The 18,253-nt window shown below is 39.3% G+C and overlaps 2 protein-coding genes across 4 annotated transcripts in view; one reads left to right on the top strand and one right to left on the bottom strand.

Annotated features, from left to right (window-relative positions):
• The window catches only part of LOC135210920 (uncharacterized), a 304,637-nt gene that overhangs the window by 28,206 nt on the left and 258,178 nt on the right, over nucleotides 1–18,253 (top strand). The gene's annotated exons all lie outside the window — the stretch shown is intronic.
• Nucleotides 4,380–18,253, bottom strand: part of LOC135210919 (tubulin alpha-8 chain-like) — a 64,136-nt gene continuing 50,262 nt past the window's right edge. For both annotated transcript variants that reach the window (XM_064243880.1, XM_064243879.1), the window contains 10 exons: nucleotides 9,817–9,922; nucleotides 9,367–9,477; nucleotides 9,010–9,182; nucleotides 8,673–8,801; nucleotides 8,008–8,207; nucleotides 7,307–7,418; nucleotides 6,593–6,680; nucleotides 6,234–6,361; nucleotides 5,279–5,442; nucleotides 4,380–4,827 (listed from right to left, as the gene is read on the bottom strand). In XM_064243880.1, the coding sequence (XP_064099950.1) occupies nucleotides 4,698–4,827; nucleotides 5,279–5,442; nucleotides 6,234–6,361; nucleotides 6,593–6,680; nucleotides 7,307–7,418; nucleotides 8,008–8,207; nucleotides 8,673–8,801; nucleotides 9,010–9,182; nucleotides 9,367–9,477; nucleotides 9,817–9,922 (1,341 nt within the window). In that variant the 3' untranslated portion in view covers nucleotides 4,380–4,697. The remainder of the gene's footprint in view (nucleotides 4,828–5,278; nucleotides 5,443–6,233; nucleotides 6,362–6,592; nucleotides 6,681–7,306; nucleotides 7,419–8,007; nucleotides 8,208–8,672; nucleotides 8,802–9,009; nucleotides 9,183–9,366; nucleotides 9,478–9,816; nucleotides 9,923–18,253) is intronic.

Here is an 18,253-nt window from a genome sequence, read left to right on the forward strand (position 1 = left end):
AGGTTGGTTTGGGAATCTGTCGGAAGCTTCGATTCTTCTCTTCTGGATTTCGAAGTCTTCCTCCTTCCTTCCTTGGAGACAGTGTGTTCGTTCGTTCGTCCTCCTCCATGTGTGTCTTGACTCTTGAAAGGCGCTTTCGTGTGGTATTCTTAAGGATTTGGAAAACCTTTCTCTTCAGTTCTCGTATGTAAATAGTCATCTCTCTCTCTCTCTCTCTCTCTCTCTCTCTCTCTCTCTCTCTCTCTTTTGACGGCAATGATGTCTCACTGCTCACTGCTGGGGTATTATCGTAGTGCTGCCAAATCATTGCAGAAGAGTTTTGTTTAAACCAACGGTGAGCGCCTTTCCGGTCTTCGTTTCGGCCCTCGTCTCCTTGTATCTGCTCCTTGCAGACCTTCATGCATCCTTTCTCCGCTTTCTCTCAGCCCTTGTGTGTAAGCGCCTCAGTAGCATGATCGGTACGGTCTTGGCCTGCCACCTCGGTTGCCGCGAGTTCGAATCTCCGGCATTCCACTGAGGGTTTAGAGATGTGTATCTTTGGTGATAGAAGTTCACTCTTGACGTAGTCCGGAAGTCACGTAAAGCCGTTGGTCCCGTTGCTGAATAACCACTGGTTCCATGCAACGTAAAAACACCATGCAAACAAACAAACAAACAAAATCTCAGCCCTTGTGTCAGCCATCCTCTTCGTCAGGTTCTGCAACTTCTTCCATCTAAATTTCTGCCTTGTGCCTGTAGGAGCGTTCTTTTGACCTCTCTCCTTCCTGGAGCCTTGTTCTCTGCCTTTTCTAAAGCCCGCCACTAACGTCCAGCTATAACTGTGCATAATCATGAAAGGACGCATATAGGCCTAGTCTTGTTTGACATTATTTTGTCATAATAAATATTTATTCTTACTGAAAACCTGACTTGCATATATGGTTTATAACCACGAATAAACATACATAGGTTTAATCTGTTACGATAGTCTTTGGCATATTACTTGCCAAAGCAAAATCTCATTCATATAGAAGGTTTCAATGAAATCTACAAGACTTTCAGGAATGATGCTGCCATTTTCAGCCTTCATGATGCACAATTGTTTTTCCTGTGGAAAAATGATAAATATATTTTATTTGGCATCCGTATCAATTATTAAAAACACAAGTCAGTCCAATATATATTATCATCTATTTAGGTATAAACACTTTTCAATTCGATAAAAGCCAACGCAGTGTTTTTGATCGGTACATGTTGTCGAACTGAGCCAAAAAAGTTGCCCCCACCACATAAACGTTGCAACGCGCATGCACAGCCGTTTGGCCTGAGGTTCATCGATTAAGATGAGTTATTTGCCCAGGCCGCCTGCGCAGGCCAGAAAAACTGTGCAGGTTGTCCACACTAACGGTCAGTTATAACTGCACAGTCCAACTGTGCAGTTATCACTGCGCAGGCATAACTGAACGTTAGTGGCGGGCTTTACGTGATTACCGATGACGATGTTAAATTTAAACATTTAGGCGTAGTTATGGCCCCTTCTCTTCCCAAGCCACAGCTCCCTAGGACTCCCTAGCACCGGTTAGAATCTGGAAGATATACTTTTGGATTTATTCCTGTATTTATTGTTCTTTTTTTTCTGCCCCAACTTGAAAAGAATCATTTCCCAATCGTTGCTCCTTCCTTGTTTTACTCAAATTTCTGAGGACACTGAATTTGTATTTTAGAATGATTTCTGATGAGATATCGTGAATTCCTGTGGTTATGCTATGTGAAACTTTTTTCCGTTTGGGATGTCATACCTTCTATTTTATTTCTTTTTATGCGCCACGGCACCAAAACGGCTTCTTCCGACGGAATTGACCATGACAACCGTTCAAATCACTGATAAATCTTTGACAAAGTCGCATATGAGTGTCCACAGCAACAATGAAGAGGTAGAATTTTCCAGGAACGATTTTGGAACAGTAAAACGGAACGCTTCATGACCGTTGTGTTCGGTGACGGTATATATAATGCCACAGATGTAAAGGGTGTTCACGCTGTGACCACTCGCTGTTATAGAAACGTAGGATTTCCAAGTCAGTTTTGTTTGTAGGAAAAAAGAAGCTAGGAGGATTGTGCATAGCGGAGATTTAGTCGCAAGGGAATGATGTGCGCACATTCACGAGCTCATTGAGAAAGAGAGAGGGAGCTTTGTTGCTTTTATTTTGGATTAAGCTGACCTTATGCCAGCACGGGCTCTTGCTCAAAGGGCAGCCCGTAAAAAGAGAGTGAGCGTGTGTGCACGTGAGGAAAGGGGGACAACTATCGTCTTGATATCAAAAGAAGCAGCCGATTGGACTTAGTCGGAAATGGCTGCTTAAACAAATAATAATAATAATGAAATCAAAAGAAGTGGGGTAAGGATGTAAAGCTATGTGCAGGGACTTCGGCATATGTATATGCAATGTGTAGGGGTGCAGACTCCCCTGGGTATAGATATATTCAAGATTTCCTAGCCTTTAATGATCAGATTGATCCACTAGTTGATATCATATTATCAATTAGAAATAGACAGTTTCAGCAACAAAATATGTGACTTACAGAAAGAAACTGAATCCCAACTTAGTAATACATAAATTATATACTGATAAACTAGCTTTCAGTAGTTTACGACTCATGTCCCATAACCGTCGTATAGAAACAGGTAGGTGGAGCTGAACTCCTCCAGAATGAAGAGTGTTTAGTACTTGTGATAATAACTCTATCCAGGACGAGTCTGTTCTGATCAATTGTCCTCTGTCAATGCCATGTAGGCATAACTATCCAAACTTAAGTTGTGAGTCTCTGTACTTTATTAAATGAAAATTATAATATTGTTGATTTGGGTACATATGTTTATGAAGTTCTTCATATTTATAAATAATGTGCGGCTTTGTCCTCTGTTTTATGTTTTTCTTCAGATAAACCTTTCCTTGATACTGGATAGTGATGTGACGACGTTTTTTCTCAGTAGTGAGTTCCATTTTTTCGCTTTTTATAGTCTTATAGGCTTATATTATTTGCGCTTGATGTTGTATTTTTCTTTGTAAGCCATGTACTACTTGCAAGAACAGAAGAGATGACTGTCCACTTAGTTTATTTTGTATTATGTCTTTGTGGACATATTTGTACTAATATTGTATATTTTTTGTCAATAAAATAACTAACTAACTATAGTGGTGATGGTTAGCAATGCCCAGAATGCCACAGAGAAAATACAGGAGCATTGTAAATAAAAAGAATATCGACTCCTTATTAGTAAGTGGGTGCCTCCTGGTGTGGCACTCCTGAGTTGCTCCATGTGGGAAGGGTATTGAAAGTAGAAATTCAGTATTTCCATTTATTTCTTGACTGCATATAAAAAAGTAGAAATATTACCTAACATTAAGAAGAAATGGTCGGTAAAATTCCAAGAGAGCACCTTTTTGAATTCATAGGAATCTAAGTTATCATTATAATTAAAGCTAGATTATGAAAAAAGGTTTTGCTTGATATGTTAAAGGGAACAGTAGTATTAACTCAAGAGAGAACTGTATTTGTTGATTTGAGTAACACAAAGGTGTGTTTAATGAACAGCAGTTGGGCATCTACTACATGACCAGTACCACTGATCATCAGATTTATCACAAGTACCACCTAACATTACGTCAATAATGCGAATGACCATTTGAATTTGAAATTTATACACTTATTAAGAAAGCGATCCTATTCAATGAGATCGCTTGCTTATTTTTTTTTTTTTTAACCTATTGCGTTAGTTGAGCATTGAAATGTCTTTCTAACGGGTATGAGGAATCTGTCATTAATCCTTCAAGGCTTATCCATGCTGTGCCGTCCCTGCTTTAAGGCTTAGAAGGACAATCCAGTGTGGAAAATTCCATCGAACTCAAAGACAATGGTTCCCACGAGTCACTTAGCTCATTCTCATAAGTTTGAAAAATTAGTTAACTCTATAGTGTCCTTATCTAAGGTCATGAAGAAAAGTATATTTTGTAAGTTAGGAGAATGTAACAGCAATTCATAAAATACTATTTAATAGGTGCCAGTATGTGTCAGTGAGGTTTTTTTTTTTTTTTTTTTGAGTCAGTAGTGTTCTCCTTCATGAAAGGTTGTTCTGGATCTGTTTCTTCAGAGAATTGTCATTTATATCGTCAGTCTTGGATTGTTTTATTCCATTTCTCTGGTTCAGTCTGGTTTAGCATCTACTACCCTGTCAGCATTCAATAAATGAATAAATATAAGTAAAGAGATTTCACTGACGAGTCACGTTTCAAAGATCTTGCATTGTGATGAAAATGTCGATTTGCTTATTCAAAAAGGTGTCAAGTTATACCGTAATTCACTACCCATGGTCCCTATTGTCTCTTCAGTATTGATGCCTCTCTCTCTCTCTCTCTCTCTCTCTCTCTCTCTCTCTCTCTCTCTCTCTCTCTCTCTCTCTCTCTCTCTCTCTCTCTCTCTCTCATTCATGCACACAGAACTCAACATGTGCAAGATATGTTTATAAACTTCGATTCCCCCAGCCAGAAGCAGGACTAGTTTATCTTCTTTGTGTATTAAGACTAATAATACAAGAAAAAGTCAAAGTTGGAGTAGTATTGCATAACACGTCTCTCTCTCCATTCCTGCTCCCCTTCTCTCTGTCTCCTTCCAAACAACTGGGGGCCCCAACGTTCTCCTTCGTCTCGACTTCTTGATTAATACTCGTTGTCTTCTTCCTCATCTTGGTTGGAGTCCCGGGCGACTTCTTCGTAGTCGTGCTCCAGTGCCGCCAGATCTTCTCGGGCCTCGGCGAACTCTCCTTCCTCCATACCCTCTCCCACGTACCTGTTCGGTTGGGAAGAATGAATGCATCGTGTTTGTGGCTCATTCAAGTTGTAGAGATGATGACTTTTGGGAATGATAACTAATAATGGCTAATGCTATCAGCGAGTTCAACTGTATTCAGAGATTAATAAATTAATTATAGAGTGTGACGGTAAGACCAATGGGTGTAAATCTTGGTATTAAGGTCTAATATTATTAATCGTTTTTGGACTTGTAACTTCATACAAATTAGCTTCAAAAAATATTTGTGTCACATATTTTTTTAATAACCAATTTACGGTATATCGGGCACCAACCTCTGTTCTGACTTTTAACGGAGATGAAAACTAAAAACAAATGAATATGAGAATGACTACACGACAATAAGCTGTAGATTGCCCATAAGGTCGAAACCTAAAAGAATAGCAAGTTTTGAATTGTAAGAATCCAGTTTAAAGTGGCAGCCACTTACCAGTGGACGAAAGCTCTCTTGGAGTACATGAGGTCGAATTTGTGGTTAAGTCTGGCCCATGCCTCTGCAATGGCGGTCGTGTTGGAAATCATACACACAGCCCTCTGAGTAGGAGCCATGTCTCCGTTAGGGATCACGGTAGGAGCCTGGTAGTTGATGCCAACCTGCGAATGAGGTATTCTATGAGAAATGTTGACACCTACAAGCAAGTTAGAACAGACTCCCTTTTAAGTATGATGGAAAACTTGAACAGTTTAGTTTCTTTTATGCAGTCAATCTTTAACACAAAGTTTACAGATATGTCACATGCTTAATTATACGAGTAGCTATGTGTTATTTTGTAAACAAATTAAAACTGAATAGTATCTTAAGTCTGAATGAGGATTGAAGATATTGAACTCTGCGAATTTTTCTTCTTCCTTTGTTCACTTTAATAACTCCGCTTCTCAGCGAAACATTGAGTCATGGATTTTTTTTATTTCATTATGACGAATCAAAATATTTCTCTGATCCTATTGTTTCACCAACTGTGAAGGACTGTATTGTCCGACAAAACTGAACAGCGTCTAACATGAGTCGTGTGACCTTGGGAAGGTGTTCTCCAACTTAACTCGTTGCACTTTTGGTCCTCTTTCCCCGTAGAGGGGTAGTACCGCCAGTGAACCTCTTGCAGTGCACTTTAGGCATTACTTTGCAGCATCCCTCCGGCCCCTAGCTGCAACCTCTTTCATTTCTTATACTGTACCTCTGTTCGTTATTTTCTCCCTTCTTACTTTCCACCCTATCCAACAGTTGTTTCATAGTGCAGCTGAGAGGCTTTCCTCCCGTTACACCTTTCAGTCCATTTTTACTGTCAGTTTCTGTTTCGGTATTGAATGACCTCATAGGTCCGAGTGCTTGGCCTTTGTCCTTAGTTCAATATTATGTTTATCTCTGTACATTCTTGATGCTTTACCTTGAATCCTGTGGGACACCAATCCACGAACTGAATCTGGCGCTTGGTTTTGATGGCAGCAATGGCTGAGTTGACATCCTTCGGCACAACGTCTCCTCGGTACAGCAGACAGCAAGCCATGTATTTGCCTGAGAAAATAAGCATATTTTGATTACAATGGCAGGAAGTTCTTTGGTCGTTTCATGAGTTTGGATTATTCCACATATTTCTTCTTTTAAAGAAGAGTTAGATTTATGTATAGAAAAACTGGTAGCGTATATCCACGATAATTGTTTGTCCAATTCTAAATGAATAATCTTTTCTTTCTCTTTTTGTTTATATATACTTGTTTTGCTGTTTCTTTCTGTTTTCATCTTTACCTCTTCTTGGGTCGCATTTCACCATCTGGTTGGCTGGCTCAAAGCAAGCGTTGGTAATCTCTGCCACAGAAAGTTGCTCATGGTAAGCCTGAGGAATGAGAAAAATTTCAACATCAGCTGAATTGAGGTCTTTTACTCTATCAGAAACCAATGAAAACATAAAAATAAATTATGGCCATAACTGTGTGAAGTTTGTGGTGGAACTCCTTTATACTTTTATGTAATAACTGTCAGGGATATTGTAAAAAATAATTTAATGATTTTTTCAATGTACTCTTTAATTTGTGTTTAGCATTCTGATGTTTAATCCTTAGGTATGATTGCCCTTAGATAAGAATATCAAGAATATTTGTCATAATTCTGTGGTTTTAGTCTACAGTTAATTTAAAGCGCATTTCCGGTTTTCTTTTTCAATAACTCATTGACAAATCTTTTAACGAAGTAATTATGCACTTTATTTTCAAGACCTGAAATGATAGATGCATTGTTTTTAGGTAAGGCTACTGTACTGATTTGTACTAGGTATCTCAACTGGCAAATTGTAACATATTGAAAATTAAAATAATTTTTTTACGAGTTCAATGTTGTCACATTTAATTTGATTAATCATGTGTAGATATATAATTGATATGAAGTTCACTCTTCCTGTATCTTAAATTCTCGAGATTTGAAAACTTATAACATGCACACTAAACAGATGTCAGATACACGAACCTTCTCAACACTGAGAACTGGGGCATAAGTAACAAGAGGGAAGTGAATTCTTGGGTAAGGCACCAAGTTGGTCTGGAACTCTGTCAAGTCTACGTTCAAAGCTCCATCGAACCTGTTAGGGAAACAACAGAAAGTCTTGATAAAACACCAGAGACTGAGATCACATTTTGCGAGGTTTGCTTAGGAATTTCTCGTAGCTGACCCATTAAACCATTCTTTAACAAAACCTAGTGATTTCCGTGGTCTATGAGTCCCATCCCTTCAAAGTATCTTCTCAGAAATTCATGTGAGTGACCTTGAGATGGTTTTACACTTCAATGGGACGTGCTTTTGTTTAGACACTCATTACTGGGCAACATTAGTGAATGATCTGATATTCCAATTCATTTGCAACAGTTAAAGAACTTATTCTAGATTTTTATGCACAGACCTGCTACAGTGCTCAAATGATGTTGAAGTTGGAGTTATCTAGGTAATCAGGAGTAAATTGTTTGTAGGAACCACCTTGGTCGGGATAGGAGACTTGATATTTTTAAGATGTAAAAGAAGCAAAACGAATTTGGTGTTGTTCTTTTTCAAATCACAGTGGTTTGGAATCCTAGTAATTTGAGGAGTCAAGCTATATAAAATTCCCTTCTTTAATTGAGTATGTAAAATACAACAAACACATGCAGGCCTCCAGTAAGAGTGTTTCTACTAACCTAAGAGATGCTGTAATGGAAGACACAATCTGTCCTATCAGACGATTCAGGTTTTCATAAGAAGGCCTCTCGATGCCCAAGTTCCTACGGCAAATGTCGTAAATGGCTTCATTGTCTACCATAAAGGCACAGTCGGAATGCTCAAGGGTAGTGTGTGTGGTGAGGATAGAATTGTAAGGCTCTACCACAGCAGTACATATCTGAAACATTAAAAGATTTATTAGGATATCATAAGCAACACACATCACCTCTCATTCCAATAATTTAGTATGAATGGAGATATTAGAATTTACAAAATATTGTCGAGTTGTCCGTGGTATAGGAGTATCACACTCTGACGACTTAGGATAAATGATACTAATTCATGCTCCACGCCAAAGATTTTTTTTTCAGTGATTGATGTACTTAATTAGTGTCGTTCTGAATAGGACTGAAGTCATGTGAAGATTCAAGTGTCTTCATAATTATTTCATCTAAATGAGAATCAAGATGGTTAATACTCTTATTTGGAGCATTACTATGCACTAGTCTTGTAATCTCAGTTCTGTAATCACTTGGTTTTTTTTCTCAGAACTTAACTTGTTATTTCAGAATATGAGTATTTGCATTTAACGAGCACAGTCTTTGGAAATTGGGAAATATACATGTGTGATTCGTAAGCGTACCTGAGGTGCTGGATAGACAGTAAACTGGAGTTTGCTCTTCTTTCCATAGTCCACAGACAGCCTCTCCATCAGGAGAGAGGTGAAGCCTGAGCCAGTACCTCCACCAAAGGAGTGGAAGACGAGGAAGCCCTGAAGTTGATAGTTAACATTTGATTATCAGATTCATACCATTCTTCTACATGATTTTTATATTACTTTTGTTTCCCTAGAGCCTTATGTCATGTATGACATTAATGTAAATCAGAGAGAAACTAAAATTAAATCTAAGTTTTCTAATACAGATCAGGTTCAACACAAATATGATTGAAGTGTAGGAATTCATAGTTTTGTTACGTACCTGAAGTCCTGAGCAAGCATCAGCCATCTTGCGCATCTTGTCCAGAACAAGATCGACTTGCTCCTTGCCAATCGTGTAATGTCCTCTGGCGTAATTGTTAGCAGCATCTTCCTTGCCATTGATCAGCTGTTCTGGATGGAACAGTTGCCTGTAAGGTCCCGTTCTCACAGTATCTGCAGAAGATTTAGATATTAAATGTACGGAAATACAAATAGTAGCAGCATGAAGTGCTCCTGGTCACAGGAATAGCACTTTGTTGTTCTTTCATTGTATTCAGTTTTATGACAAGAATGGTTCGAAAATAAGATCATTCAAAGAAATATGTTTTTGACAGAGTTAAGAGGAAACAATGCTAACCGACAACAGTGGGTTCCAGGTCGACGTAGATTGCTCTTGGAACATATTTGCCTCGTCCTGTTTCTTGGAAGAATGTCGTATACATGTTTTCCTCATGCTGAGCGTCCTCCGCTGTTTTGAAGCAAAGTGAAACATATTTATTTTTGTTATACAAATATGGAAGGCGTTGACTGTGTCTTATAAAACAGCATTGGAGGTCATTTTAAGAAGATCCTTCAATGGTTTTGATTTATTCTGATATCTTCCTGTTTTCCCACCTCACCCTCGGGTAGTGAGTAATTATAATTTGTTCGTTTACAAGATTAGCTTTGGGGATCCGGCTGGAACTTTTTATCTTACCTCGGTAAGATTAATGACCAAAATCAGCATCTGCTTTCCAAAAGCAACAAGAATAGTGACCAAGCTTAAGATAAAAGTCTGACAGTAGACCTTTTTTCCTATATAACTTACCCAAGTGGCCATCAGGCTGGATTCCATGCTCCAGACAGTAGAGCTCCCAGCAGGCATTGCCCATCTGGACACCGGCTTGGCCGATGTGGACGCTGATGCATTCCCTCTGTAATATTGAGATGAGAAGGGCTATTAGCTCAATGTCTTTTGCAAGCAAAACTGTAATTTCAAAGGAATAATGCAGTTTGAAAGTGACAAATGAAAGAGTAAATGAAACAGCCAATTTTACTAGAATTTGTAAAGTGTTTATACTCTATATGGTATTTGTGAAACTAGAAATATTTCTGGGGGTGATGGAATATGACTTCATGAAGTGATTTGTCAAAACTAAAGTCTCGAGCAAGGATTGCAGCATGTTGAACAGATTTTTTTTTTTTTTTTTTTTTTTTTTTTTTTTTTTTTTACGAACATCGTCAAATCAGCTCTATGCATTCGAATTTTGGGGATATTTCAAAATTCACTCATTGATATTTTTTGTTTTGCAATAGTCTGTGCAGCTTTATTTTTCATGCTACCTAGGCTAATGAAGATAAGAACCTCGAGGAGTAGCGTTTCGTCTTTGAATACACTTCTTGATGACGTGCCAGTGATGTTCTCAGTCCCCCTAGGTAAGGGTCGACATCAGCCTCGAGGACACCCAAGCACCCAGGAGGTACAGCAATTGTGACCAAAAATGCTCATGCGGGCCTTCCCTTGGCGTTGGAGACTGCCGCACATGAATAGGGACCCACCACACCCGGTGTTGTAGGACCTATTGTAACATTCTCTCTCTCTCTCTCTCTCTCTCTCTCTCTCTCTCTCTCTCTCTCTCTCTCTCTGCAAATGACCTACGTCATTCTACAGACTACAGTACTGACGCGATCAATATTGACTGGTCTCTTGCACCAATAATGTCTGTCAGGTTCGTTTAGGATTACGATAGAATAATGACTTCCTTGACCCACTCGGGGTTAGCTGGGAAGAAGGCTGTTGCGGTCGCCACGAGGATAGACTCAAGTCAGTCACTTGATGCGCCTCTCGGGGGAAAAGAAAGTTTAGTTTTATGAGTAAAACAAATGTAAGAAAACTGCTCTTGGTCAAAAATAGGAAGGATGAGCAGAGAATAATAATGATCGGCTTAGAGCAAAAGAAAAATAACATGAAAGCCACATAGTAGTTAGTAGTCCACGTTCTTGAGAATTTCTAAAAGTAGTCTTCTTTAGCATCATCACCTTTATATTACCATCATTATTTTCAAGTGGCTTTTGTCAAGACATCATTGTTGTCTTCGTCCTAGGCTTCACCGAAGGAACCTTATTACTGAAATGACGAGATCTTTTTATCAAGGACGTGGCTCTGTCTTGAGGTGTGCGAACAAGATTGATATTGTTTTATTTTAATAATTTTGTAGCTGGAATTCAAGATAGTGTTTTCTTGTTGATAATTTCATCAGAACTCGAGGATTTGCCTCCATTTGAAATATGGTTGGCTGGTAAGAAGAATTCGTCATGGGAAAAAATAATTCCTATTTCAAATTAGCAGTTTTCTTTTCACTGAGAAAACTGGAAGAACGTTTCATAAGAACAAGTGACATATATTTCCATCTTAGTCTACCAGGAAATTTGACTAATTTGTTTTATATATAAACATTCTTCTCTACAGCAATTGTCCGCTCTGTATACTATGTATACTATGGAGAACTTTAGGTACTCGCATTCATCAGGGTTACATGTGTTTCATGTTAGTTACAAGTGAATGCACAAATTCTTTAAGGGTACTTAAATACATGTAATAGATATATATGTACACACACACACACACACATATATATATATATATATATATATATATATATATAGATATATATATTATATATATATGTGTGTGTGTGTGTGTGTGTGTGTGTGTTTGTGAAATGCATGCGTTATAGAAAACTGCTTATCAGACGAACAAAGAGAATAAACGGCAGGCAGTTGCAAGTACTCTCAATCAATAAACCGTGGGAGTAACGCTAAGAGTACTAGGGAGTCATTTTACAACCTGAACATCGTTTAGCAGGGAGGTGTTGGGTCGTGAAATAGGCAAAGGAAGAGGAAAACTGGGCGTGGTGGGTGAAGGGTGGGGCTGGGGAGGCAGGAGGTGAGGAGGAGGAGGAGGAGGATTGGTGGCAAAAGCAGAAGTAACAATCGACAGATGGCAGACGCCGTGGCACTCACTACCCACTCACGCTTGACGCCACATTTTCTGTGTTCGCATTTGATGACTCATCTCGTCAACATCCATAATGTCTAAGCGGCAGTGTGGGTCTCGTCTCATCGATCAGAAAACGAAAATATTAAATGAGTTCGTGCTAGACATGGCTAGACAGAACGGAACCCTTGCTTGGTGTGAGGAACGCAATTTGGCCATCTGTTGCGTTCCTCTCTACTTAGTGTACTCGGTACACGCAATGGAGTGCTTACACGTCTCCTGCCGAGGGAAACTATTTAATAATTTACTTTATTATTATTCTCTGCGATTGTGGGCTTCATCGAGTACTAACTTCGAGTCATTAGTCAGTCAGTCGATGACGAATTCGGTTCGATAATCGTTATCATTGTAGACGTCGGCTACGAAGCAAAATATGCAATTCTTTGCAGCCTGATGGATTTGTGCAAAAAGAACTGGCCTTTTAGAATTTTACAATGACGGACGAACACAAAGCAGTTCTTTTGTTTTTCCTTGTTTAGAGGAAAGCAGGGAAAGAAGCTTTTAAGTGCTCTTTAGTGTATTAGAGGGGAACTTGACGAAAAGTGCACGAATTGGGTCCAGATGACCTTTAAACAGTTCACTTATTATTCATGGATGTGGTAAGGGAGAAGGGGGTGGAGAGGTGATCTATCCTCCGTGTTTCCCTTTTCATTCTCTAGTGACCTTTCTGCCACATCTTTATTGGCTTCTCTGTACTTCATCTCTTCTTATCTCGTCTTTTATGGAGAACAGGACTTAAGCAGTTATTTTGAATGTTTTAAATTTCCTTAGTACTCAATTGGTTGGGCTTCTTTCAGTGACACTTCGTTTCTGCTGGGATACTATTCCTGGCCAACCATAAAAGTACGCCACGCCCAGCAGACGTGGACTAGTTGCCTGACTATGAGTGTATGTGGAAATTTTGAGCGTTGCGTTTCAAGAAAGGTCTAGTTTTCTGTAAAAAAAAAATGATTTCTGAGATAATTAAAGCTTTAGAATTTGTCTTAAACTAAGAAATAACGATATTAACTTGTTATAAACCAATAATTTGTTGTAAAAAGCATACAGTTTTCTGTAAATTAGCAAATTGCTATTTCAGGGTACTGTATTTTGTATATGAATTAATGAACCAAAACACACAAGCACTGTTTGGTGTATTCTAAAAGATGATGTTAAAGAAGATTAGTTCTTTGTCAACGGCAAAAGTAACAAAATCATCATAGCAGTCCTACAATAATAGTTTCAGATTTCTGGGCACAAGAATATGAATTTCAGATAACGCCCACAGTGTAAGATTCGTCGAGTTGTTAAAAAAGTAAAAATCGTTGGAAACAGGTTTTGGCAACTCGAGAACAAAGGTACGTAACAATAATAATTTAGGGAAACGTGAGAGTAACGAGAACTTGGCTGAGAAACCAGATGAATTATTAGTCAGTCGGTGGTTTCGCGTGCAGGCAGGCGAATGGAGTAGACAGGACAAAGACTGCCAAAATTCGAAAGGATGTCCCAGCCTGGATACTATCTAGACGGCAATGTCCCAGCTCGCATGTGTGAAAAGAGGCCTGACTCACTCACTGCTGTGTCTCTGGCGCTTCTTTGTCACTCATACCCTAGACCTACTAAGCTCATACCAGACTGTGAGCTTCGAAAGGCGCACTTCAGTGCCTGCAGGGCCTCATTGTCACCCATTGCTGCTCCTAGGGGGACTGTGAAGCAGACGTCATTGATAGGAGACAAATGAAGGATTTGACAGAGAAGAAAATTTGTATGGATAGAAATTTGTAGACTGATTAAAACTGATGACATCACTTGCTCTTTTATATTCTCAGAAAAAACTTGTTTCCTGACTGCTGTGGCCTTCTCATTGTTGCGTTGCCCTTGTATTTCTCTGTCGTTGGTTTCAGTAGCGAAAATCATGCAGGATATACTTATATCGCGGCCAGTTATAGTATAAAAAGTAAAGCATGAAAATGGAAAAAAATATAGGCGTGGTGATAAAGATAAATATACACACACTAAATTATATATATGTATATATATATATATATATATATATATATATATATATATATACCTATACATTATACGTATAGGTATATGTGCATATACACGCACAGTGTGTGTGGTACATGCGCAAACAAAATTAGAGTGAACATGGTCCTTATCAACGCAGACAACATGACGTCGTGCTTAAGGAATGTCAGGACAGGACAGAAGAGATGAAAGTTGAAGGTTTCGTTAAAAGACGAAGTAGTATTGTGTGGATTTAGAGCGAAGACAAAAGAAGCGACGTCACGAAACCAGAAGAACTTTGAGGGCGGGCAAGGAAGGGTAAAAAACCTCTTGTTGCTTTTTCGTGTCTTTCATCATTTATCTCCTTTTTGTGGAAATGACATTTTTCTTTGGATACTGATATGAAGGCTTCAGATTCTGTGATCAAGGATGAAATCCATGTTCTGAATTATTTAAGAGTGAGTCTTTGTAATGTCAATATAGAGAGTAACTTAAAACGTAAGAAAATAAAATTTTTAAACTACATGTTGTCTCTGAACTAAATCGTTCATTGCTAATCAAGTGAAATATTCAGTTAATGATCACTCGGATTTTTTCCTCCTTTAGGGGGGATCCCCGGCATGTTGTACTCGATGAAACGCCCGTGTTTCCGATGGTTAGAGCTCGGAATCTTTGCTTCTGTTTGAAGGAAGTCAAGGTTTATAAATATTCTCCCATTTTGTTGGTGCCACAAACCACGCGCTCGCAGACAGATGTACGTAGTATGTGGTAGGAAGCTCAAGATAAACATCAATATGCCGACCGCAAATGCTTGGCGTCGCTGGCATAGACATAACAACGTTCCCAGGTCGTAATGCTATTTTCGTTCTGATACCAAAGTAGGCAATCTCAAGACCCCCTTTTTTCTCTTCTTTGTTTAAACAGGGGAGAAAGACCCTCCTTCCCGACCTGCCTTCTCAGTTTCTTTTGGCACAGAGGGGAAGGACTCCTTTGTGGTAGATATCCCTTAACTTGGTGAGGCGACCCCTTTAGAAGTGTTTAGTAACGAGAAGAGCGAGGTGGGGGAGGGGGCTGATGCCTGCTGGCGCTGTAGAAAATATCTCTCTCGTTGTCTTGTATTCGTATGCAACTTCGTGACGAGACACCTCCACTGTTTCTAAAAGTTTTAGCGTCACTGCTAAGATTATGTCAAGTTCAAATGACACTTGACATGTCAACGGATGTATGACCTCCTCAAACAAGGTGCATGTGTTTTAAAGTACGTATAAATGGACTGGCCTTTTTCATTGTTCTTTTGGGAAGCAATTTCCACACTTTGATGTTGCCAAATAACTGCATGTCGTGTTTGTGAAGAGCAAAATGTATCTTATAATGAACGTTCATCTTCCTTTTACATGAGCGTCCAGGTAGTTTTCCACGCGCCCCTGGTCATTCTTCCGGTGTTGACGACTGAGAATTGTTGTACTTAATGCTGGCTTATCTAAAACTCTTTGAGGATGTCGTGAAGATTTCTCTTTATTTATAGAGATAGTTCCTGTAACTGGGAAGCATATTTTGTCCTCTCAGGAACCGAGCGACCACAAGCTTGACTTCTGGGGAATAACGTTTATTGAGGTTACGTAATGAAGGTGGGATATAAGGTAAGACAAAACTGTAAAAAATAAAAGAAATTGTTTTGGAACGTAAAATTAAGTTGAACATGTAAACTTAATATTCTAGTTTGAGATTAAAGCTGAATAGTATAGCTTAATTATCTTGTAAAGATGAACACATCATCGTTAACATTATTGCAATCTGGGATTTCATGTGTTAGATCATTCACAGATTTCACGTGGAGTGATTACTGAAAATAAGTACTCCTTTTATTAGCTGCCAGACATGATTGTGATATGGGTTCGAAGTATATTTCCGTGTTTTTGCGCAATTTCGGCGTGTCAGGACTCCTGGAGTCCCAGCTTTTAGACATGGTCTTCCTTTTTGATGAGAGAAAGACTGTGGAACATCTTTGAGGAAAGGGAACTTGGTTTTTATTTACAGCAGCGTCCAAGAAGCGTCCATCTCTACAGCGAGTGTTATCTCACCTGTAACGCAGAATGCGCCCGCTTTCCCATACTCATACCTCACTTAATGATGTTCTTATTCCGAGAGCAGAGGTTGGCTTTATCGGCAACCACGCCATCACTTCCCTCCTTGGCGAAACTGAATGCCTTTTTTAACATATTTATGCTTCCATATTTTTCGCGGTGTGGTCTAGTTATGTGTGTGTGTACATGAAAAGGAAAGAAGAGAAAACAGCATCAAGATTTCAGTTGAAAGATAACGCCGTGGGAATTTTTTAGAGAAAAATAAGAAAAAGTAAAGGAAGGAACAGAACCGAATCTACGTAAGTACTCGAAAAGCACCAGGTGACAAGGGAATTTCCAACCCCATTCTTCTTTGCCGAAACGTTATTTATTTCTTGAGAGCCCAAATCCGTTTTCTTTTCCCCTTTTCCTCCTTCAGACATGAGAGGGGGAACTCTGTTTGGCTTAACTGCCACACTCGTTAGATCAATATTAGGGACGGTCTCTGTCACATCCCCTTTTCACTGCGGGCATTAGTTTACCTGTTGCCTTCTGTCAGCAACCCATTAAGTCTTTTTCCCCTTCCCATTATAAAATAAATATTTGGCAAACGTCTTGAACGGCCAGAGGTGAAGTTGGATATGTTTTTGCTTGGTAGGGAACATTTAATTGGGACTGCTTCATACGGGCATGAACAATATTATCCAGTCAAATGAAATATTCCCCTCATTGACCTGAAAGTTTTGGGTGCCTCTCTTGAAATTTGTGCTTATATATATAATATATATAAAGTCACACGAATACACATATATGTGTGTTACAGTATGCTCGGTATGGTGTTGGCGTGCCACCTCGATGGCCGCGATTTCGATTCTCTGGCATTCCACTGAGGGGTCACAGATATGTATTTGGTGATAGAAGTTCACTCTCGACGTGGTTCGGAAGTCACGTAAAGCCGTTGGTCCCGCTGCTGAATAACCACTGGTTCCATGCAACGTAAAAACGCCATACAAACAAACAATGACCAAGGTAGAAAGGCGTGGGCTCGTACCTTTAGCCTAAAATGCATACTAAGAACTGCATGTTTGTTTTATTAGAGGGGGGGAGGACACTTTGTTGATGTTTCTGTATATGTTGCAGTAAGACTGTGAAACCAGGGATTTCACGAAATCCCTGAAATTTTCAGGGAATTCATGAAATGACGGACATTTGGTCCCAAGGGGCTAGTAGTACTGAACAGGGCGAAACAGTGTAGATGAATCATTGTTTCGCCGTTTTAGTACGAGTCCCTTGGGATCAAGTGTCCCTAAGTGAATTGGCGATTTCACGAACTCGAAAATTTCAGGGATTCATATTTCGAATTGTTAGCCAAGTCCTAGTTGGTTTCTTGGGCTTGGTGTTATCTAAGATCGTCAGTTGGTCTGGGGATATGGTAGTTATGGTAGTTAAGTAGAATATCGATATTAGCGGCAACCCAGAATTTTATTCCCTTAGCGCTCCCTTTTGACGTTGGACTAGATGATTAACTGTGTTCGGACGGCTTCTATAGATGGCAAATAATACCAGGTGAATTTCCCAAACAGATATTCTTGCGTAACAGATCCTTATAAAAAGGTAGTTATAATAAGGAATGAAATTGACATTCAAATGCAACATAAGATTAGAGTAAAGCACCTGATACCGCAAAGAAGTCATGTTTATGGCTTCATTCTCTCTTGGATGCAAAACTTCGGCTTGAGAACCGATTTCCCAGGACCCTTACGGAAACTTCATCCTTTGTGTGTGAGTCGTAATCGGTACTAAAAGACTGATGATCCTGTCGACGTCACTTCTAGCCAAGTCTAAAGATTGTAAATAACCTCTTTGCACTTATGAGAGGCTTCGTGCGATACTCTACTGTTTGTTTTGTAGGATAAGTAGAGGAACATGAAAGTGTTTCGAAGTGGCTAATAGAATAAAATGAAAAGGAGTAAGGGGAAGAAAAGGTAGTGCCATTTAGAACTCGTCTTCTGCCAAATACGACGCCCCTCGGAGTAGTGGTTGTTGATGGGTGTCGGGTGTTCAGAGTGTGGGGCCGTTGATGTTCGGTTATAAAACATCTGTTCGTGGGTCTACGAAGGCTTGATCTCCTCTCTTCCTATTTATCGAAGGAA

Source organism: Macrobrachium nipponense, chromosome 4, assembly GCF_015104395.2.
Source record: "Macrobrachium nipponense isolate FS-2020 chromosome 4, ASM1510439v2, whole genome shotgun sequence".
NCBI classification, from domain to species: domain Eukaryota; kingdom Metazoa; phylum Arthropoda; class Malacostraca; order Decapoda; family Palaemonidae; genus Macrobrachium; species Macrobrachium nipponense.